This window comes from Rhopalosiphum maidis, chromosome 2 (genome assembly GCF_003676215.2).
Source record: "Rhopalosiphum maidis isolate BTI-1 chromosome 2, ASM367621v3, whole genome shotgun sequence".
NCBI classification, from domain to species: domain Eukaryota; kingdom Metazoa; phylum Arthropoda; class Insecta; order Hemiptera; family Aphididae; genus Rhopalosiphum; species Rhopalosiphum maidis.
In genome coordinates, this window is record NC_040878.1 from 80,768,303 (window position 1) to 80,794,545 (window position 26,243).

At 25.5% G+C, this 26,243-nt stretch overlaps 1 protein-coding gene across 1 annotated transcript in view; it reads left to right on the forward strand.

The window, feature by feature from the left end:
* Nucleotides 1-26,243, forward strand: part of LOC113552950 (rho GTPase-activating protein 7) — a 102,457-nt gene that overhangs the window by 2,903 nt on the left and 73,311 nt on the right. Inside the window, 2 exon segments of the mRNA XM_026956008.1 lie at nucleotides 13,613-13,759; nucleotides 25,446-25,536. Of these exon segments, the coding sequence (XP_026811809.1) occupies nucleotides 25,465-25,536 (72 nt within the window). The 5' untranslated portion in view covers nucleotides 13,613-13,759; nucleotides 25,446-25,464.

Consider the following 26,243-nt stretch of genomic DNA (forward strand, 5'->3'; position numbering starts at 1 on the left):
ATGTTTACATATACCTAGTTAAAACTGCAAGTTATTAATAATATACATTTATTATATAAATAACGGATTAATTAAAAATGCATTTAAAAATATTTAACATATTATACTGTATAGTGTATAATATATCGATTTATATGTATATTTTTAATGAAACCTTTAAAACGCTGAAATATGGTAATTATAATCAAAAATTATATATATATATATTAAATGCCAGAATAATTAAAAAATCATAAATGTTTAAAGTGGATGTAAATTTATTGAATGTTGTCTTTTTTTAATATCATATTTTAAGTACAAAACTGCCAAATCTTGTTTCATATTTTAATTTTAATAGTATTTGACTTTATGATAGTCATAATGTGTGGCTTATTATCTCTTTGAAGTTTTTGCATCTTATACCTGTATGTATTCTATATACTTAAAAAGTGATCTTTAGCTTTTATATCTTATAGAATGTATATTTGTTATATAAAAAAATAGTTTTCATGTATCATCATATTTATTGAATGCAAAAAACAAATTGGTTAAAACTGCACTTTTTGATATTTATTTAACACTTTTCTAAATGTTATCGGTATTTTTTCTTTGCATATCAAGAAACTGTTGTATAAAAATCGAAAATGAAACTCCCAAAAAAGTATTTACAGGAAAAAATAAATGCATCATAAAAGCAGTTCATGCCTTACATCAATGAAAATAATCTAACATTAATACAATACTGCACGTTTATAGCAAGGTAAGTATTCTTCATAGAGATTTTGAGGGTGCCTTTAATATTTTTGTAAAAAAATCAACTAATAAATTAATACAGCTATAAAAATATGAAATTTTGACTAAATTGTCATGTTTTACATTATAGTACAACTGTTAACGTGTTTTTGTGTTAGGTAACTTTTTATCAATGACAGAATCTCTTTTTTTCTGTTTTTTTTTACGTTCATTATTCTTATTAATATATATATATATATATATTATTCATTCGTTTGCATACATTCTACCTATTGTGTAATTGTTGAATGTAAGATACTATAGTAGTACAGTGCACACTATGTAAATTTTAAAAAATATGTTTTGAATTTAAAAAATATATATATTTCCCTAATAACCGAAAATGGACAACATCTTCAAGAGAGCTTCAGTTCCCCGATAATATGTTTATATATATATATTATATATAGCATAATAACCCTGCGGGAGAAAGTTTGGAAAAATATATTAACCGCGTGCTTTAAGATATATAACAGGAAACCACTCTTGTTTTGTTTAAATCTTTGAAGGGATCGTTAAGGTTTTGGAGAACCAAATGAGAATATTTGCACCACTGCTTAATAACTTATTATGATATTGTATGTAATATATGTGTCGAATATCGAAAATTTTTTATAATAGTATATGTATAATACCATAGATAATATTTTCCTTTTAGGTATTGTGATATACATTATATACGAATATATATTATAGTTTTATACAAAGGAATTTTGCTCTAATTCGTTATGCATAAAAGATACAGCGATAATCTTGATTGAAATTCTTCTAAAATATAATTAAATTTTATATACATAAATACTGGAAATATGATGGTTGTGTACTATATTTGCCTGATTTAAAATTTACGTGCTTACTGATTCAGATTAATCATTAAATAATACTTATATATAATTATATCACTTGTCTATTATAGGCATTATTTTTTTGTGAAACATATAACTATATAAGGTGACAACATTTTAGTATTTTACATTTTTACCATTACAAATAGTATTAACTCTTATGTAATAAATATATATTTTATATATATATACTGGTAGCTATCGATTTCAATAGGACTATACGTGATAAAATGTGGAATAAACTTTTAAACTGGCTGAACCAGCTATAGTAAGTACGCTGCATAATATTAGCAATACATACATATTATTTTATATTTATGGCACTGTTAAAAGTCTCCTATATATTAAGTGTTAACGCATTCATTTCAAGCAACAGGATTCGTTATAGTAGTTTATTTTTGCTTTTAATAGTACAGGAAATTCGGTTTTTTTTTTGGTTACGAATTAGCGTCTATAAAATATAAGCCATTACCTACCTCGAGCGCTTCAGAAACGGAAGTCGGAAAACAGGGAAACTGTGTTCAGTGTTGTGGTTGTGTACTTATGTAGGTATATAATTATAAGCAGTATGCACTTTATGAACCACCCGGTTATAATGTAATTTCTATCCAAATCATGATGTACACGATGTATACCTATACCTATAAATTATAATAAGAACTCGGTTAGTTTCGTTTCCTGTTGACGTTTTTAGAAATAGGGTTATGCGCTTAATATTATGTATATATCGTATATTATACAAAATACAAATTACAATCACCGAAAATAATATTATACAGCGGCACAATACGCTTCGCGTTGGCCCGGTGTCGGACACGTGCGCGCGCGCGTATAGCATAATAATACTATTATATAGAAGGAAGAGAAAGATAAAAGAGTAGCGGAGAGCCGAGAGGAGAGTTTATGGAAGAGAAATGAACGAGGAAATACACGTGCCCGTCGTCTGTTGTGTTGATCGGCGGTAATAGTGGCGGTGGCGACATTGTCGGCGAGTGGGAGTCAGCCGGCCGGCAGATGTGTCTAAAGAATATAATTTAGGTACGCTATAAAAAAAGAAAAAGTCCCGCCAAAATATTAATGTTTGTGTAACACTGTTAGTGATGAGTTGGTCGTGGTGGTGGTACGTCAGATAAAACGTTTTTAATGATTATTTAATTTTTCGAACCCGGTCGACCGTGAAACCGAGTCTTTTTGAAAAAAAATATGTCTTGAACGACGAACTATATACATTATAAAATATGTATTGTAGCATTACCTTGTGTCATATCTCATATATGTCTGTTAGTTGTTTTAATTAATAATTAAAATGTTATAATTAATTTTTACTTTTGTTTTATCACGATTGTTGTATTACAATTGTTGACTGTTGTTATAATTTAAATATTTATTTACCCATCAGAATACTGCGATGATATTATATTAATATTAGGAAATCATAATTAGTAAGTATAATTTCTAAACGGTAAACTAAGAACTAACCTACAATGAGAATTAAATTTATATTTTTATTATACTAAAAATTGTACAAATCATGCAATTTAAAAATGTACATACAATTTAATCTGCTACTACTATCCTATATATTCAATTCCTCAAATTTAAATTTAAATTAATAACCTGTTTTTTACGAATCTGAGTGGAATGTTACATTAATTTATATAAAAATAAAGTACAGTATTTGTATTTTTTTTTTTTTTTTTTAGCAGTATTAATTAAAATTGTATTATGTTTTTAATTAATCGACTTCATAGACTCGTTTAGTAGTGGTTTCACTTAGATTAATGCAATAAAACAATGGGCTGTAATATCAGAGGCGTTGTTTGGGAGGCAACATACGGATACCATCAATATTCAAAAAATGCCAACTGACCGACTAAATAAATTTATTATATATACTATACAGTATACAGGATTTAACTCAGCTTTTGTGATGTTTAACATATGATATTTTTATAGTTTTTTCAAACGAGAATTGTACTCTTTTTATTTTACGTTTCAATTTCCGTTTTCCTATAGAATGTATAATTAAAGCCGGCTTTACAATTAAACTCGTATAATTAATGTTTAATGTATGTTATGTAATGAAAGTGATAATTACTACTTTACTAGACAGTGTGCCGCTGTACTGTAAACCTATAAAGATACAGTATCAATAAAGTAATGAGTAATGATAAATGATATACATACTTGCTAATTATGTACCTTTACCAAAATGCGTTTAAACAGACCGACGTTCATTTTATGTTCTATCACACACTAAAATGTGTATTATGTGTATTTATCTATATGTTATAGACATTTAGTTTAATTAAAAATCGTCATACATCATATGATAAATGATTTTTTTAACAGTATTTTTCTTGGGTTTTTAAAATTCTACTAATTTCTTAACATTGTCATATAATATATAAGTACAATAAATTCTAATTTCTAAACAACAGTTGTAAAGGAATATGAAACTGTATATTTTTACAAGTAACCATCAGTAATTTTAATATAGGTAACTTTTTGCATCTTATTTTGATGGCCACTTATTGTATAATCTTTGAAAAACGGGCGTCACGTTTTGTCAGGCTACAGTTAATTAAGATTCATTTTTCCAAAGCACATTATTATAAAATATATATCCCTCGCAAACATAAAACATTGTCAAGAAAACTGTTAGTTATAGATTAGTTCACGGTGATTTTTGATTGAATTGTATTTTATTGCGTTGACATCTATGGAGTATCTGATCTGTATCGTTCATATCCTAGTGTGAATATTATTTTTATCATCGTATGCATTTGACATTTGTGCAGTCCAAGTGTGACGACATTTTGTGGTAACGAATCTTAAACAAGCCTCACTATCATCTCTATTCTCAGTCTTGACGAAATGTCCCAGGTGGCTCATAAGGTTAGATCGTAGGTAGCACACCAGTCAGCTACATTGTACGCAGATTTCCTGCTATGCTAGGAATATCTACAATTCCAAACGCTTATATAATCTATGACATTTATTTATTATACTATTGTGGCCGACAATGGTATTTAAGGTAAATTAGGCTTTTTGTGAAGTTGGCTGATTGAAAGATAAAATCGCTCTGAATAAATACATAGAACATTACAAATTGAGATATTCTTCGTATATGTGTTTTTTATACATTTCAATACCATACATGTAAAATAATTTTCATGTTTGTGTCTTGCATTCTTGCTGTATTTTAATATTAATAACTAATAAGGATAACTTATAAAACATATTTAATATTTAAATTTATATTTTATTAATCATATATAATTTTATAAAAACGATAATTTTTCCATATAAAATAATTATAAAGGATTTTTTATTTATTTTTATAACTAGTCCAAACATGCTTTACCTATTGTAGTGTGTAGACGTGTGGTTGGTATTGTTGAGTTTCTTTAGTCGTTAAATATGTATAAATAAAACTATTTAAATAAGTCGTAAAATTGTTAGATTATGGAATAATAATGCGATTTCACGAGAATAAAATATAAATACTGATAAACAATATTAAAATTAAATGTTATTACGTCATTTCTATAATCAATACAATATCATCTCTCATCTATGTATGAATAACTGATCTATTTGAAATATAATATGAACATCAGAACATCCAATATACGTTACTTCAATTAATTCATTGCAGCCCTGTAACCCCATATTCATAATATTAACACTGTGTCGTAAGTACAACATATTCATTATTTGTTGTATATTCGTACACGTATATTTTGATATATTTTGTATTATCATGCGCAACGCTTGACAACTTTCATTTGCTATAAATTCAAAGAATCACAGGTTAAATTTAGTTTTTATTTTATTTATATTTATGTTTAATAAGACTTTATCTACAGTCTAAATTTTATTCAAATCGAAAAAGCTCTCGAATGCTGGATCTTAAAATTGATCTAATTATGAAAATTCCGAAAACTTTTTACCATAAAATTAGAATTTCTAATCACCAATTTTCTATATTGTCTATTTGTAAATCGAATACAACACGCCATTCAGGAATATTTTATTATTGGTATCCAGTGGGCGTAAAGCTAAATGTTAAAGTAATTGTGTAAAGATGAAGAAACTATCAAGAGATCCTAAATCTGTACACATTTAAAAAAAAAAAACTATAAGCAATGACGGTGAATATTGTTTTTGGTTAGGAAACTATTTGCGTTATGCGTTGAATGGCTGGTGGTCCATAGCCGCCTATTGAATCCGATTACGATTATGGAAATCAGATGCATTGAATAAAACCAGTTCGGTATAATATAATATGTTTACTTCCATGAAATATTATTGGAATTTATTTGATATCTGTATACCACCCTAAGTAACCATCACTCGGACATTACGACGGACTTCTATTTGAACGGTATATACTGAGAAATGTCGTTTTAAATAATAATGGGTGTGGTGAACTACTACTTCAAGATACAACAAAATCATTATAACTATTATAAAAATTCTTTTTCACTTAAGGTAAAGTTGATTTGTGTTTTTTTATCGGGTAATGACGAAGCTCAAATAAAACAATAATATCATACTATATCTTTGAAGTTTAAAAACTCATAATTTTATATGCATTCTACATAATCCTTTATTAATACTTATATCGCTATATATTGAGAGGTTGTTTGTAAATTCAATTTACTATTTACTATTAACATTTACCAATATATTTAAATAAATATATGTATACACAATATATTACTTTATTTTTACTAACGCTTCAGTTGTGGAAATGGATGTCGAATTTATTTTATGCCTATTAAATAATTACTCGTTTTCTTTTACGATATTATGTAGCAATAAAAGTTTTAAATAGGTTGTTAGTTATTTTTATGGCGTAAGTATAATATTATATTATAAGTATAGCTTTAAAATTATATATGTTTATCTATACAATAATATACCATGTACGCATTAAAATTTAGATTTATCCAGTCGATTGTAAGTTTAAAGAATATATATGAACTATACGTTTAATAAGTACACGATATTATAATAGGTGTACCTTTTGTGTGGTGTCATAAATAGTTCTAACAAACGGTTTAGTTCAAAAACATAAAATTAAATGCATCTATGCAGGTACCAATATTAATACCCATTAAAATACATCATTTAAATATAGGTAACACAGTAAAGCACAGAGATATATTATAAGACGTTTAATATTTTGTTCAGTTTTAAATTTTTACGGTAGGTTTATGAATAAAATACAATATTCAACACATCGTATAAGTGTGTGGTGTTATTAATTTTAGTAGTAGTTTTGACTAGATAAGATAATTAGTGATTACTGATTACCTATATATATATAATAAAAACATGTTCTTAACCACTGCAGCAGTAGTCTGTTGGCACTCTTGGCTCAAGGTGATTTAATAACTTTGTACTTAATCACTATAATTTACAAAGCTAATATAGATTTTAAATTAAATTTCACAAGTATACAAAATATACCTACATCAAATTAATTAAAATATATTGATTTTATTTATTTATTTTTATTCTTCAGTAGTGAAACTTTTGAATCGTGTATACATATTATAATAAGTACATGTTGGCTCTTGGTAGTTGGTACACATACAACTGTACATTAATCCACATGAAGGTATATCACTGTATCAGTTATAGTTATCTGTACTCTGCAGTTTGTTACATAAAAATATTCCCAATTATTTTACGACATTAAAGTAATTTTTTTTTCTTACTAAATGAACTGTGATAGCGGTTTCATGTGTCGGGATCGGTTTAAGGTGTCATGACCTCTTAACTAAAAACCATATTATTATGAATATATATATATATATATTTTTTTTTTTGGTAACAAGAATTCCAACGTATGAAATGTGAGATGGTTTGCAACTCACAATAAAAGCTACAATTTATCTGCCCATTAATCATGAGTCCGAGAAATAAGGATTGAAAAAAGAGCATATATATGTAACTGTCATACGGACTAGAAGTTATATTGTTTTCGTTTGGCGGAAGGTGTGGCTGTTTTTTTATTGTATTGAAAAGGTGAAAAAGAAGTATGCATCCAGCTAGATAAAACGTGACCAAGCGATTTGCAACACTTATGCAATTATTGTATAGGCACCATGTCATTATAGACCGACTTATTATATATTTTTTTATATAATATATATAACACGTAGGTATATAGTGTATATAAATATATCTTAAATATAGTCTGAACGGTCGTCGGATGTCGTATTTTCCTTTGAAATAAAAATTATAAATAAAACGAGTTTACGCCGATCGAAGCATTCGTGTTATACACTAATAATAATAATATATAGTGAACAAATTGGGTCCAGCTATGTGTATTACTGCAGCAGCTGTGTATAGATACTGATACCGCGATTGTTAAATGCGATTATGCACAAATAATTTGTCTTATTCTTTATACATATGTATAAAATATATAAGTACGTTACATAGTTTTACAAAAAAAAAAATAGGACTTGGTATTACTAGATAGTATTATAATAGGTGCAATACATAATATATTTTGTACAATTTTTATAATAAATTCTACTTGTATAATTATGGTTCAAATATAATATTGTATTGTTGCTTTAAATGTTTAATCTTATTCATCTAATAAAGCTATATTATATATAAAAAAAAATTGTCCGAAGTATTCCGTTTGTTGTTCTGAGAAAATATTGTTTACCTAAACATGTACGTATTGTTGTTAGGTATGCTCTTTAAGACGATATCACACATCGTGTATGGAATTTAATGAGCGTTTCGGAAGCGTTTACAACGTAAATTGTTGTCCCCGAACCCCGCAGTGCATTTTTTTGCACTGTTCATGTAAGTCTATATACGTCGATATATTGTATTTATTATACGTATTATAGCATATAGATAATATAAACCAGTAGCAGTGGTTTTTGGGTGGTTCTGTACGCTCTCGTCATAATATGTATATTGTATATGCGGCAAACACGTATTCGATACGTGTCACAAATATCATAACTATACTTGTATATTATATATAATATTCGAGAGAAGCACTCGCACGGAAGAATACAATAGCGTATAAAATGTATAGGTCTGTCGTTTGTGTATACTTCTTTGTGATATAAGTCTGTATAGGGTATTTTTGGTCTACCGCTATTGATAATATCGTCAGACGCGTTCTCGAAACGCATTATTGACGGATATTGTATATTGTATTTATATAAGTATGAGCACACCAAATCCGATTAACTTACCTACCCACTAAAAATACAGAAAAGTCCACTATTGTCCTATTGCGGTGTCGGTAGTATCTTAGCTATATTACTATGGTCTTACTATAATCGTTTATTATAAATACTAGTATTTAGTAGTTAATCAATGCTATGATACGAGTATATATATTATTACATGTTCACCTTAGAACGGAAACGTGCTAAAAAAGTTTATATTCATATAATATAATGTATAATATATAGATACACCGGTATAGTAGCGTAACCAAATTTTTTTCTGAGGTGGTTTGAATAAAATATAAAAAATTGAATTAGATTTTGTGTGGTTTTTATCATGATTATACATTGTATACTTTTTTATATTTTTTACGAGGTTTTGCATTTAGAGTAGACAATTAAATATTTAAATATGTATCTTTTTTAAAATTACAAATGTATATTTATTTTTAGTTTTAATGTTTTGGAAAGGTTATCTATCTAAAATATTGTTCTTTAATTCTTTGCTCATTTTACTGAAGGTATTAAATAAATAATAAAATACTAATATAAATCACAATAGTACAATAACAGTCGTTCAGCGATCAGTGTAATTACTTTAGAATATAGACTACATTACTATACAGACTGGCTCCATTAATATTTCAACATAGACGATATTATTATGAAAAACGCTTTCGAAATTCGAAAATGCATTAAGGCATTTAATTTAAACAGGCTACGGAGAACAAATTGTATATGAAAATGATTTTATTCGATACATTCTTAAATACTCAACGATACACACTAATTAAATTATTATTTGTATTTTTTTTTTAAATAATTATGTTTATTTAAAAATTTTCGGTAGAGTGGGGGACGGGAGTTACAATCACTCTGCATATGACCATGTACACTGAAGTAAATTCGTCTAATGTCACTTTACAATGTATTATTCAAAAATCGTATTATAACTGTATAAGTAACGTAAACACAAATTTTATAATCTTTGAAAATACAATACTATAAACATATTATAGTTTAGTCTTCAATTTTCGAGTTCCATCTCATCTTACTTGACTTGTGACTACATAATATCACAGTATTATAACTTTATAAGTATTATGTCTTATAAGTTATGATACACATGTTGGACTATATGAAGACTGTATTCTAAGATAAAAATTTATTACATTTTATTTTGACCGATCTTTCAATTAAAAATAAAATATTTTAGCTTTTAAATTATAATATAATGCTATTAATAGTTCATGTTTTATTAAATATATTGCTTTAATATATTATACATTTCAGAAAAAATAATTATTTTTCATATTAAATACTATAGTTGTTAAAGTAAATAGAAGTTACCGCTAAAAACGAATTCTTATTTAGCATAAATGCATTCATAAGATCACGACATTGACAAGAATAGTTATAATATTATGGCGATTTATAGGTAGATTCTTTAAATACCTTGAAGTTTTTTTCAGATGAACGATTAATTTATTAATATTAAATTTTAATATCTAATAAATACATATTAAACTACTAACATTATATACATATTTAACGGATGTAGGTATATAGTTTGCAGTAAAATAATCATTTTTTCTTTCATATTCAATTATTATTATTATTGTATGCACTATACACTGTACATTGATACCAAAAGATTTTTTCCAAAATAAATTTGTAGATTTTTCGGAAAATTATGAATTTTTGAATTTACTAAAGGTAAGTAATATTCATGAGTTATAAAATTTAATTTCTTTTGAAAAATTGTATTTCTATTTAAATATTCATCTAAAATAATATTTATTATAATCATGTATTTAATTAAGCTACTGTAAACTTGTAATTTGACGTCACGAATTACTATGACGACAATATTATCATAGCTGATATTTAACTGTGGATTATATGGGTAATATTATACACGATATAAACATGTTTAATTTTTTAAACGGCCTTGAATGATGTATCATCTGTACGATCATTTGTCGACACTAACGAATATTCTTCAGTTTCTCTAAGCCTATAAAATAAGAAAACGCAGTCGTGCAGAATCTTTGAGACCTATATAGTCTCGTGTTTTTCTCGTTTATTGTTTTTGTGGGAGAGATAATGAAGGAAATAATGCTAGAGTGACTAAAAATAAAAACCACTAAGTATAGTATAATATGTATAAGCGATGTACCATTGTCGATTACATTTTAACGTCTGAAATGTAGAAGACCTTGACACCTTGTACTGTAATGATAATAATTGTAGTTGTTCAAAGCAAAATAAAGTCGCAACTCATAAGGAACATAAACAAAGGACTAAAGGATAGAATATTAGTGATTTTTTTTACTTAAGACACTATTATATTTATATATTATAGGTAGTAGATTAGGTTTTATTTAAAAAATCTGAAAAATCATTCTTGTGAAATCGTATAAGTTATTCTCTAAAATGTAAGTAATAATACTTGAAATTATGTTTTTCAAGAATAAGGCAAATCAACTGAGGAAATAAGATTTGAAAAAAAACAGACTTTTCTTAGTAAATAGAAACAGTTTTATATTATAATGTTTAGTCTTTAGACACAATAGGTACTGCAGTGGTGTGGATGCGTGACAAATAAAAATTGATTAGTAGAGGGCGTCTTAATATACAAACGTATATGATGAATTATTATGAAAAGTACATGGGAACCAAAATGGTATAATTATAAATAATTAACAAAGAATGCTTGCGGTGGAGTGGACCAAAAGTTCATTGACCATTGACAATATTCATCATATTATATAGAACTCACGCGACTGTATAGCTGCGGCGATGACAACGCGATCTCATGCATTATTATTGTTGTTTTACGACTTGTATATATATATATATATATATAATATTTTTACACACACACACACATATATATATATAACACATAAAGATAGAGCATCGTATGATAATTTATGTATAGTATAGGTTGTAGATATATATATATTTATTATATATATAATATATATAATATACACAATATAATGTACTTGACAATCGTGTTGGAGCACATTATCATACTGCATGCCACGTGACAACTCTTTGCAGATGAGATGTTAAAAATATATTTTTTGTAGTTTCGTTGACCGTTTATTATTTATTTTTAAATTTTTTTATTTTAGGTATAGCTAACTATGTCTTGAACACTAATAGCTAAGGAATTTTCTATAATTTTGAATTGAAATCGCTTTTGGAAGGAGGTATTTGTGGATGTATGATCATGATAAATCCTTTAAAATATACATATTTTCTTAGATTTGATACGGTATAATTCACTTATAAATATATTAGTGTAGGTAATACAATGGTGTGCAACCAGGATTTGTTTAAAGTGAAGGGTCCAAAAATATTATTATTTTAAAGTAGCAAGCAAATCAAATTATTATTTTATTGCTTGATTAATGTAAATATTGTAATCAGTACAATATCATAAAAACTATACTCAGTACTCAATCGGATCAATTATTCAATTTTGTTAAACATTTTTATTATTTTAGAAATATAAACATGGTTCAAGAGGGGAGAGTCCAGAACCGAAACCCCCACTCTCCAGGTTGTGCCACTTAGGTAATATATCAAATAGTTAGATATTACGAAATTAGCTAATTAAATATTAAAAATGTTTAAATTAAAATGTATTTATATTTTTAAAATGTTATACGTCAAAACATTAAACATATTATCTACAGATTCGTGTTTACTTTTTTAATAATTCTGTATACACTTATTGGTAACTTACCAATGGTAAATGTATTAATCGAAAAAAAATTATGAAATACATTTATACATTGTTTATAATTTAATATGCTTGGTTGGAGTGTAAAATGATTATCTCTTATTATGTATAAGGTTTAACTTATTGTAATACAAACTAATAATGAATATAAAGTATAAAAGAGAATTTTATCTAAAAGAGTTGAAGAGTAGAATTACATATTTTACTTTATTTATTTTGTATTTTTTATAAAATTATTATAGCTTATAACTAATTAGCATAACAAAATAATGTTGATTCAAACAATTTAAAAATAGTTTATATAATTCAAACTTTGTAATAAGAAACAAATTATTAATGAATATTAAACTATGTTTACACTAAAATATTTCAAATACTTCTATATTTTTATCGATTTTTACAAATTATAAATTACATAAACGTAAATCCATTTTTATCAAAACTTAAATTGATCATGGATATCAGAATAATTAATGTAATTATTATTGTGTTAATATTGAAACAGTGCGTGCTTACTACAGGTTGTTCTAATAATATAGAAAGACAAACAAATTATTTCGTTAAAAACTGATAAAAATCCGCAAATGAATAGTAAATTATATCTACTTATTAGTTCTTAATTTATAATACAATAACAAAGTGCTAAATAATATGAACTATATATTTCAATAAACGAGCTACCCGTTAGTAATATTACTACAATAATGAAATAACATAATTTTTTGGATGTTTCTAAAGATTTGTATAAATATAGCTGATGGTTGTTGTTATTTGTTTTTATAATGTAAACATAAATTATCGAAAATAAATTAATAGTTTTCTGTAATCATAGCCCATAGCACACACTGCCACGCAGTATCTTTTATAATTAGTTGATTAGAATATAAGTATTCTTTGTAAACGAATGTAAATACTCGAAATCAACATAACATTAGTAAATTGTCAATTGTAAGCAGTAATATCTACCTTTATGAAAATAATGAATACAAATGTATTAATAAGTATATATTTTTTAGTACGAATATCATTGACGTTATCAGAATGCTCTGTCACAGTCAGCAGGTTTGCAAAATCGTTTGAATTTGGATGATCAATCGAGGAGCACAAAACGAATAGCATATTAATAATTTAACTATATAGTTATTAAAATTGTGAATATTTTGGTAAGTGTTTAATATATTATTATTTTTACTTTCTTTTATTGTCTCCTAATTTTACCCTAACTTAGTTCATTAAAATTAGGTACATACTATGGTGATATAATAATTATTAATAGATGTTAGGTAGATATACAAGATTAGATGAATTCTGAAGTTTAATGATATATATCGATGTGTAATTTTATATTATGTGTGGCAGACAGCGTCGGGTTAGCCTACAGGCAAAATAATCAGGTGATTGGAGCGGAAAATTCGGCGCACTTAAAAAATAAAAAATAAAATATATTTATAATACTATATTATAATTTAAGACGGCGGCAAATTTCCTGCTTGTAGTCGGCAAATCGCTTAACTCGCACTGGTGTGGACTGTGTGGAATAAATCAATATTGAATCTTTTTTTTTTAATAAATAAATATCTTGATGATAGATATTATAGTATTCAATGTATATACTAAAAATATCTAATAATTTATTATACTATTTCATTCGATAATTTTCGGATATTTTTTGATATGTACTTAATTTGTTATTATTAGCTTATTCGTCCTGTTTCCTTCCTTTTTTCTTTACTTAATAATAATCATTATATTGATAAAAATTACAACATACATTTCATAGCTTACTGCTATTCAAATCGCAACATTATGTATGTATACTGCAGTATATAAAATCTTCTATTCATATCCTATTATACTAAAAATAGTAAACGAAATCTTTTTGAGTTTAGAAATATTATAGATTAATATAATCATTTGAAACATTATTCGTACATTCAAATAAATGATGTCAATTTTCAACGTATACATTTTTAGTGTAATTTATTTAATTTTTTCGTCAATGTATATTTTATAATTTTCATGTTTTGTTTAAAACAATTTATTTCTTGCAGGTTGAAGATAAAAAAATTACGTTAAAAATTATTATTTTTATTGTTACTTAAAGCTAATATAAACTAATTTACAGAAACATTTTGTGTTATTTTTAGTAAAAGTACTACTTTATTGTTTATAAAAATGTCTATTAAAACTTAATTTATTAACATAATGCTCATTTAAACCAAACACTATAGTTATAATTTAAGTGCTTTTATATCCAAAGTTTTTCCTACCTAGTATAAATTAAACATTACTATTATAACGTGAGGTACAAATAATAGATTAGGAGGCATAGATATTGATATTTTAAGCCTCAAACCAATTGAAACCATTGAGTAATTTATTAAACAATTAATTACCAAATAAATATATTGTATAGTTTTTAGTATTTGCATAAAAATTTGTCATTTACGTATAAAATGTACACTTCATACGAAATAAGATTATTAATTTAATTATCAAATCATAGAAAAATTTATATTAAGTTTATTATTTGTATATTGTATATTGTATATTATAAATAATAATATTTAACATTAAATACTTTTATTTTAAGAAATACTATTTACTCATTTTATTAGATTAGAACTGTTAACTTCTATAACCTTGTCTTGTTTCTGACTAAACGTTGAACATTTTTTATTTATCTTATACTTTTAACCAACTCAACAGTAATTATAAAATAATAGCATAATATTATAATAATATATAAGTATCTACTATACATATGCATATCCTGGATTAGGTTAGGTTTTAGGAAAAGGGTTAATGATTTAAAAAAATTAAATTACCAACTATTAATATATAAAAATGATCATTATCTTCGATATTTAGTTTATAGATAACAAACCTAATATTATATTTTTATTTTATCCTAGTTTTTTCATTATACTCCATCTATCTTTATAACTATTATAATAATAAACATTTATTTGATACAGTTAGATATTATATAATAAACAATTTAATTTATGTAAAACCTCAAAAATGCTTTGAACATGTTATAAATTATAACCATTAATGGTATAATTCTGATTTATAGTTGAGTGAGTAAAAAATGCCAGGAGTGAAAGGGGTCATTAATTATTTTCATAGTTAATCTGTTATTAAGGGGTTTAATACTTAATAATTTAGGTACAATGCATCATGATAAACATCGAACCTTCTCATTTTGAATTTAAGCATACGTGTTTTGTAATAAGCAGAAATATGTCTTGCTTCGATGTAAATATTAAATTTCATAGTAAAAACACCAAACATGGTTTTTATTTACCGTATTTTAATTTGTTTTAAAATAAACTCATTCTACACTCGTGTGATTTTTGTATACCACCTTGTAATGAAAACTAATATATGATATTACTTTTGTGGGCAGTTTATATATATTATGACATTTGAAAGTGTACACTTTAAATTTTAATCCCGAAGTTCCAATATACAATAGTCAATTAACGTGATTTTGTTCAGAACATTCGGTAATTCGGTTGGTGTTCTATATGGTTATATAGTAAAATCAAGAGTGGATCCAGTATGTATTTATGGTCGGGTACTTTATAGGAAAAATTATATAATAAAGATATAGTCCCCACCAAAAAAAAGCAATATGATCACAATTTATGTTTTTTAATAGATATTATTTTTTTCCAACGGTGGTGACACTTGTCTCCAGTGCCCCCTGGATCCGCCCTTGAGTAAAATTTACTAAATAATAATTTTATTAACTTTCATGAGCATCAAATGTATATATATAACAGGGATAGCCAAACCGCGGCTCGCGTCATAGACTTTTGCGGCTTGCATCTTATCGTAATATTTTTACAAAAAAAAAATGTTAATATGAAATTATGGATATTTATATTTATTATGACCTTTTTTTTTTACATTTTGGCTCTTCTATATTTATTAATATATTTGGTGGCTCACGAGTCTCTTTTCGCTGGCCACCCCTGATATATAAGATATAACACAATAATACTATAATTTATGAGGTATGTGGACTACTTGTGTACTCTCTGACATTTGCCTTGAAGGCTCAATAGTGAGTGCGGTTTATAACAACGAAGAAGATATAGGTTAGGTTAAAAAAGTACAATTATTATTTAGTATTTAGGTATATCGTGATCTGTCTAAATTACAATAATGATAATTATATGCTATATAGTTACTTACAGCACTTTTGTACGGCTAGTAATTTTGCTTTCAAGGCGTATGTATTTACCTATTCACCGAGTTGACATAAAAAATCCCTTTTGTTTTATTTCGCTGCATTCATCCATCCATCAATATTTCTCTACTGCTATACAGCTGTCTGATTTCCATTATCGTTTTACATAAATTAAAAATGAAAACAATATACCTTCCATGATAGAATCATGTTGTGGAGATTTATATAATATTTAACGTTTAATTTTCAAAATATATAAATACGCATACTTGGAAGGTTCTATTTTATACTTGCGTTTGTGATGTTTTATATATCACGTACATATTTCTTTAAAAAAATTATGTATATTATTATAATTAAGCGTAATATTCAAAAATGACTAGAATTTCATTCGAAACATTTTATCAATTATTATTATATTACTTATGTTGTGTACTTCGGACTGGTATTTATATCAAACGCATGAGTAGGTACGTGTATGCAAACGATAGGAATAATACATATAGTCGTGTAAGTTATTAGTATAATTATTGTTCTAAAATGTATTGTTTGTCGAAATGCGATCGGGACCGCTTTCTACTGCTACGTGTGTTTATCTCGAGTATAATATACCTAGGTAATTGTTTTAATTTTTGGATTCGTAATAACTTTTTTGTACTATTCGATGTACACACTGTTTTGAGTGGTTCGTTCCTGAGTTAGTGCATATGTTAAATTTATTTTCTCGAGTGATTAATATGGTATGTTACGATAAAAAGTTGTTGTCGCTTCAGGTAAATATATGTTCACCGAGTTACACATTTTTATTGTTATTATTATAACGTGATTTGTTATCAAATTATATTATTGTTGTCACTTGGTAATAAGCATATTTCGTAAGCTTGGCATTTACAGTTTTATAAAATGTCATGAATTGTTTTCAATAAGTAATTTGGCAAGTTTTTTATGCATAAAATCTATATGGCATTGTAGTTATCCCTAAATTAATATTAAACAATTACGATCTTATATACATTGTAATATATTATTTTTTTATAATTTATCATTATTTAAAATATTTCTCCATGTTATGATAGCTACGCCAATATAGTAGACCTTTCCGAAAGGTTAATTTTTAGATGATATAACGACAAATATTATTTCCCACGTGTTTTATATGTTAACACAAATACTATACTAAAAAATTAAACATACATCTTTGTTGTATATACTGTATATTTGTATACCTGTTGGTTATCTTTGACTTGATAAATCGTTTATCTTTTAAACAATATTATTAGTGAACGTTTCTTCCGATTGATATCCAGAGAACAAAAATTATGATTAGTTTCGTGTACACAGATAAGCCAGATTATTTTTTTTGAAAAATATTAATCGAATGTTAAATACAATGCACTATAGATATACGGTTTTTGTTACCTAAATAAGTTTCATATTAAACTGGTTTTAAGCAAATATTTTGTTTTTAATAAATATGATTAAATGATTTCATTAAGTATATAATAATTATTATAAATAAAATATCATTACATATTTGAAGTATATCATTATTATAGTCTTAAATTATTTATAACAATCAAAGTAATATTGGACAAAATAATAATTAATTTTGTTTAAATATTTTTTTTTCTGAAAAAAATTGGTAAAATAATATGTTGTCAGATTACGGCATGCGCGTACCTGCATAGATTCATTTGTTATAAAATATTAAAATATAATTGTATATAGATAGGTCGTTAGTAATACTAGTACCTATATATTTAAGCTATTCCTTGAACATAATAATTTATAATAATACATTGTTTAATATATAATAAAATCATGATTGCTGAAGACTACACAAATTCACAAGACTCTTTTATCTACTTAGAATAAATTGCAATTTTAAATTTTGTTGATGATTAATTTCCAACACGTGAAATCATTGGAACGTTTTGAAATTAAGTGCGTTCTACAAATACATTTCACGGAGCAAAGATCATATAGGTATATTCTATATTCCCATTATTATTTTAACCCATTCCATGTTTCATATATTTTACGCCATAACATATTTACCTATTTTGTCGTTAAACTACCGATTCATTTGGTGTAAATTCAATATATATGTATATAAATTGGGTAAAGTTATTCAAATTTTTCGTGTCTTCCATACATATGCGGCCATATTATATTGTACCTTTTACATTCTCTCGTTGTATTATTAATAGTCTTGGATTCCTTTTCGTTTAACAAATGAATTGTAAATCCGACAATATTGTAGTAGGATTAAAGAAATGATGCATCGGGGGGTCGTTAATCGGGTATGATGCTTTTGAATGTCCATTGTTATGATGAGTTGTTATTAACATAACATAGAGGCAAATAAAGTATATAATAATGCATACATAAATATATATTTATAAAGGTATGTATGACGTAATACCGATCATCCACATGTCATCCATTATATCGAAGAAAAGTTATACAGTTTTTTTTTTTTAATGTATTTTTTCGAGTATGTTAATTTTTTCCATTTAATATTTGTTTGTGTTTTTTCTTTTGGAAAACCCTTTATAAATTTATTTTATCTTAATGTTTTTATCGTTAGTACAAATCTTTCACAATATGGATTATACGTTTAACATAATGTAATATATACATTTTTAATTCAAATTTCAGTGATTTGAAAAAACTGTTATTTGGTACAATGATTTTTTTAATTGATTTAAAATATATTACAATAACAGTTAATACAAATGTTTGTCAACAAATTTTTTCTATAGATATATATATTTTGGATTAATATTTATAAAATTATCCACGATTAGAGTTCGAAACATCTGCTAATTCGAACACGATAAATTTGTTTAAAGGGGTTGAACCCTGGCTCTGTTTTATATAATATGCTTTCTTATTATGAAAATGTGATTATATTGAAATTATCGAAATCATAATCATTATTAATATTTTAAATATTGGTACAACACTATATAATCATGATTTAAGATATTAAATGGTGTGTACACTTTACAAGTACAGCCTATAATGTAGATACAATTATAAAATCACTAACTAGTAATCACATTATATTTATTTGAGTTGAGAGTTCAAAATGTTTACCAAAATTATTGCAAGCAAATTACTGACATGAAATAATAATCTAAGGTCTTCACGTAAATTAAAATTACTTACATTCTAAGTAACAACTAAAATTTGATTATTAATTAATATAATATTTTATTTTTTTATAATCAATCAGTTGTATAAATATGCCATTATTCAAAATAAATACATTAAAAGTAGGTACTACGAGTTTGCTAACATTATATTTTGTTTGAATTTGCTTCCTCTCCCCTCAAGCCCCAGCTGATGTGGAGCATATTTACATATATGTATTAAACATATATTAAGCCTTATAGATAATATTCGTTGAAATAATGAACAATTATTTCCATAAATATTATTCAGAGGCAAATAATGTAATCGAAATTCATGAACAACTAGATCCATGTCACGTTTCAAAATTGATTACTTAAGTTCCAGAATCCTTGAACTTGGGCAGTTTCTTACAAAAATATAAAACACTCGTTTTCGTAAAATTTTGGTGTCTGAATAAACACGGGGATCGTAATGTGTTGTTCCATTTGAACCTATATTGTGTGTAGATACTAGATAGCCTCGGGTCGTAGCAGCAGATAGACGAAAAAGATTTTGGAACAACGACGCGTTGCTTCCACAATGTTGCAGTACCAGCGTATAGCCTATATATTATATTTAGTTACCCTTGTAAACATGTAATGGAATAATTATTACCGTTGGCTAAAAGCATCATGTATTCATCCCATGTGAAGAAACACATACCTATATGTATGCATGAATATATATATATATATGTACACCTACGTAGTCCGTCGAGGGTTTATTTTTTTTTAAACGCCTCTCAACATTATGACCGAGAGCGAGTGTGTACACGTATTAAAAGAAATTAAATCATCTCGTCAGATTTGGAGTAGAAATCTGTTTTATACTCTATACTTAAATTATTATCACTTGACGCGTTGTCAGTTTGTTATTATTATTATTTTATTAAACACATAATTGTTATCATTACATTTTAACCAATATTATTTTAATATACCTAATAGTTGGTACTGGCAATTATGTTTATATTATGTATACATTTGATAATAAAATAAAATCTTTTATTTTTTAAACCATTATAGTTATAAAATTAGCACTGGTGACAGATTGGAGATTAATAGAGAGGCGTATTCCGATAAAGCCGTTTCTATCACATATTTTCTGTCCGCTAGATTTCTTTTTTTTTTTTGCCAGTTCCGGTATAGAAGCTGGAAATTTTTCTAAATTTAGCAACAATGAGTAGTACATAGAAGATCAGTAAAAATAAATTCTACGAGATCTCTATTTACCATGTAAAAACGATGAAGTATTAAACAATAATTTAATATGAAATATTTTTACTTGGCAATATGTTTCTGTTAAGGATGACGGTTATAATAACAATTGGTGAACCTTTTGAACCTATAATGCTTGTATTCAGTAATGATATTTTTTAATGTCTACTGTTACTTATAAAACTGTTTTGTTTATCTAACCTAATTCCTTTATTAAACTTTAAAACATACAAAACAGTTATTATAAAATTATTAGTGAAAAATGTTAAATCTATTCAAACGTAATTAAAATTGCCAATAATAAAAATTTTAATTTATCTCTTTATGTAGTCAAAAATATTACATTCTGATAACAACAATAACATATACATTTAACACTAAGAAATAGTCATTAAAAAATATTTGATAGATAATATTTCTATAGAGTTGTCCAATTTCGATTATCATTTAAATGTTTCAAACATAATTAGTATGAAAGGTACCCTATAGGTGTATATTAGAATGAACAGCGAAAAAAATAAGTTTCTATGTAGTGTACAATTTTTGATATTATTATACTACCTATATAGATACTTACGTCATGTATTATTCAATTTATCTGGTTCTCATGAATCCGGTTAATGTATGTCGGTAATTCGACAACCGAATAAACGGACGACAATGAAAAGTATTTCCGTGCCTCGTAAAGCGAAGATTTATCCACGGGGCATTCGAAACAAAAAAAAGAATGTTTTTCTCTCGTCTTCATTGTAATGTAAATAATAATTTTAATAATATAAATGATTTCATATTTTCAGCAGTATTCTAATCTTGTAATATCTAAACAATACTGTGAGGATGAAAAATAACAGTTTAATTATACATAGAAAGAGCCGTCCTGAAAGCGTGCATCTATTATTGTAATCTTCTGCTAGAACACCTGGCAAAGTATTCCAATATATGTGAATCGGATGTAAAAAAAAAGAGTTGCGTTTTTATTCGTTTTTATAACTCTATATGAATTGGAATATTGTCAAGCCATTATATGTAATATATTTAAACGTATAATACCAGACTACATGTTAAAGTAATAGAAACGTAAAAATATCGTTTAAAATTTAAAAGGAATAATAATACCGGTCATTTTTTCGTTATGTACAAATTTAATGTACAATTACTATGATAAAGTCTAAACCCAATTTAAGTCTAATACTTTAAAAATGTTATTTATGTGTGTTATGGCTACATTATATATGATTCCATTATAAGCGTTGTTTTATGTTTTATTCTTATTGTGTCTTAGGTAAAATCGAACTGATAATTCTCGATTATAACCATTAACATTTTTCCAGCATAACAAATTGGAATTTTAGATTATTTTTTATAAATTTAATATTTTATTGAGTTTTACATTCAGTTAACGAAATGTATTTATTTATTTTTTTATGTGGATTTCATCTCTAATTTCATCGTGGACATTATATGTATGTACACAATACAATATTGAAACGAATATAAAAAACAGTTATTGCTGCCTATTTCACTCGTGGAGAACTATCAGTAGTCATACACATTTATAATTTGCATATAGATGTGTAATATATAATATACATAAATGTTAACGTGTCGTGTTTTGAATACAAATCGTTTATTAAGAAATTTGCAGAGTTTAAATTTTTAACATATTTTTAGTCTTATGCGTCTTATAAAATATATACTTATTTTAATACAGATTAAGATTGGATTTGTCTTTATTTGAAAAATACAATCTTGGTACATAAAAAAAACTATTTCATCGTAATAATCAAAATTTCTTAGGTACATGCAGTATTATATTGAGTAATGTTCATGTAATAAAATGTTCTCCACATAAACTGCATTATAATTTAAAAAAATGGCAGTAGTTAAATCTTAATTGTTATATAAACTGCATATTATTCTACTATAATTATATTATTTTCTTCTTTTTTCTTTTTCATTTTATTTACTGTTTTTTATTTATGTTATATATATATATATATAAGGTTATAGGTAATTTTATCAGTAAATCCTTATTATTAAAAAAATAAAATGTATTAAAGCAAATTAAATTTTTTATTTTTTTATTTTTTGAATGACAAAATACTTTTTTTATTTCATATTCCAAAACACAATATTTTTCTGAGAAATTTCATGTATACAAATCGAATGTTAGCGAATATTTATTAATTACCTATCTACTATAGTTAATTATAAGTATTTTAAGTTTAAATGAGCTGAGTGATTTGGAACAGGACTACAGATGTAGCTGTATGTACTTCACAAAATGATAGCTACTAAACTCTGCTCGTCTAAACTTGAATATTTTTAAGTTATAACTAATTAACTACTCATTTAAAATTCGATTTTTATGAAATAAAATATATCTAGATTAGATTCCCACTTAAAAAAACTGACACATGCGTATTTTAAGTAAAGAGCAGTAAGTGATTTTTGTGAACAAACAATATGCAATTTAGAATTGATTTTTTGTCGTTTTAAAGCAGGCCCGGTTGTAATGGTTGTATAGTGTATACAAAAAATTTAAAGATATATATATATATATTAAATTAAATTAAACAACTAAAAAAATATTAGGGATGATGATTTTAGTTATCGATTTTTCAGATATATTAATAATATAGCCTATATAAGTAAGTAGGTATAATAGAATACAAATGCAATTGGTCGGCTCAATTGCCACGATTTTATGTATGTTTGCGAAACAAATTATTTATGATCAAAATACCTTTATGAAATATTTTGGCTTAATGACAATGCTTTGTTATTGCGTGCCATCAGAAAACATAGACATTATTAATATATCGTTTATTACTCAAACGTCACAAGCTTGTAACAACTATAATAGCTGCAGTGTACAATTACATTGTATAAGCATAAACATATTATTAATTGTCTAATATAATATTTACCGTAACCCAAATAAATAAATGTGACGAGTTAAATAATAACTATACATTTTGTACTCTTTTAATAAATTGTTTGATAATAACTTTTGTATTTATAATATACTATATCTACGATATAGTATATTACTCTTAAACGTCTATGTACATGTGTCAAAATTATTTCCAGAATACAAGTATTACAATAAACTATTTAAAACTTGTGACTAATTATTCTGAATAAACGTCAAATAATTAAATTAGAACGGCGGTTGTTCATCGAAACTATTCTTACCTATATATATATATATATATATATGCTACACATCACAATGCTTGTATTATTATAATACTCTATTCTATTGTAATACTTATACATTGCGGTAGACAGTTATAATGTTTTTTTAGCCTTACATCATTATATTAATTATTCATGGGTTATAACTAAAAAACCACTGTTATTATGATTATTTAGTTTTAGTGAAGTTATTATTCATACCATTTTCAATGTTAATATTTTCTCATTAGTCATTACATTTTTTTAAAAAATCCCATAGACGATACGAGCAACGGATTTACAGCCACTATCTTTGAAATAGTTGATATTAGTAATCATATTTGTAAACGACGAGGAATGAATAACATTTTAACAAAAAAGGCATTGTAATATAAATGTTTTGTATAATCGTTTTTTTTTAATTTAATTTTTACAATTTATGGGAACAATTAAAAAAGACACAAATACAAATAAGTCGGTGTGAGTTCTCGTAATAATATCTACGATTTATCCATATAATTCCAATATAATTTCTAATATTTTACATAAGATAAAAAAAAGTACTGTAATAAATAAATTTAATTTTTTTTTAAAAATTAGGTATTGTATAATATACATTGGTATATCACTTAATGAAAAGAGTTATTTACCAAAAATGTGGTAAAATAATTACCATGTATTATACACTTACATAAAGAATGTAACTGCTTAATTTTTATTAAATTACTTAATACTTACCATATAAAGTTATATTATCATATTGATCATTGAAAATATTTACATTTGATAGATATGTAGCAAAAGGTAATAGGTAAATGTAAATAAATAAAAACTTTTACTGATTACAACTATGAAGCCATTAATTCTGTGTTATTTTTATAGGTATAATCAGTAAGCAGTACTATCTATTATTTAATACCAAATGTTGTATAAATATTTACCGAATATAAAATATAAGTACTTTGACATTTTCATCTTAGAATTAATTTAAAATAAAATAAAACTTTTTTTTTATTTAGTGTTGAAGAATCGTTATAATATTTTACTTATTATATTGTGTGCATTTTACAGAACGTCAAATTTTGTTTAGATGGCTTCCGAAAAATTGACTGCACGATGTGATCCGTACCAGGAGATGGAAAACTATTTAGAAAAAGTGGCTGTAAGTTTGATTTAATGAAACCTTTTTATTTTAATTAATTTGTTATTAAGTATAAATCATCTATAATTTAGACATGTGTAGCAATAGTTTACTAACGGGGGGCTTTTGGAGATAACCTCGCCTACCCCGAAAATCTTTTGAACAATTAGTTTCTTATGAGATCTATATTTTTGGTCATCTAAAAAAAACTACAAATATTATAAGGGCCGTGGGGGAAGATACATAATGTACTGGACACTCGTATTTGTGCGTTTTACTCGTTATTATTTTTTTAACGATAAACTGTAACCTATAAGAATGAAAGATTATTATATTGTAGTCATGTTTTTATGTTTTATTATGTTTCTAATTAAAATGTTTTGTTTCTTCTGATTTCAAGTCCAATATTAGTGCTTCTAAACATATAAAAACAAAATATACGGAGTGATATTATACGTCGTTTTTTGGAATACCTAAGCCTTTCCTTTTCAAAAAATAACCTTGAAATACGTACATATTATTCAGTATCACGTGTTTTATGTGTAATGAGTATAGTGACACATGCGATATAGACGATTAGAATAATCGTGAATATGTAAAAATTTAAAATTATAAATATATTCCAAATTAAATATAATTAAATATATAGGTGTAATATTATAACATATTTATAGGTGTGACTAACATAATAATGTAGAATTTAATGCATATTATATAATATGTATTAG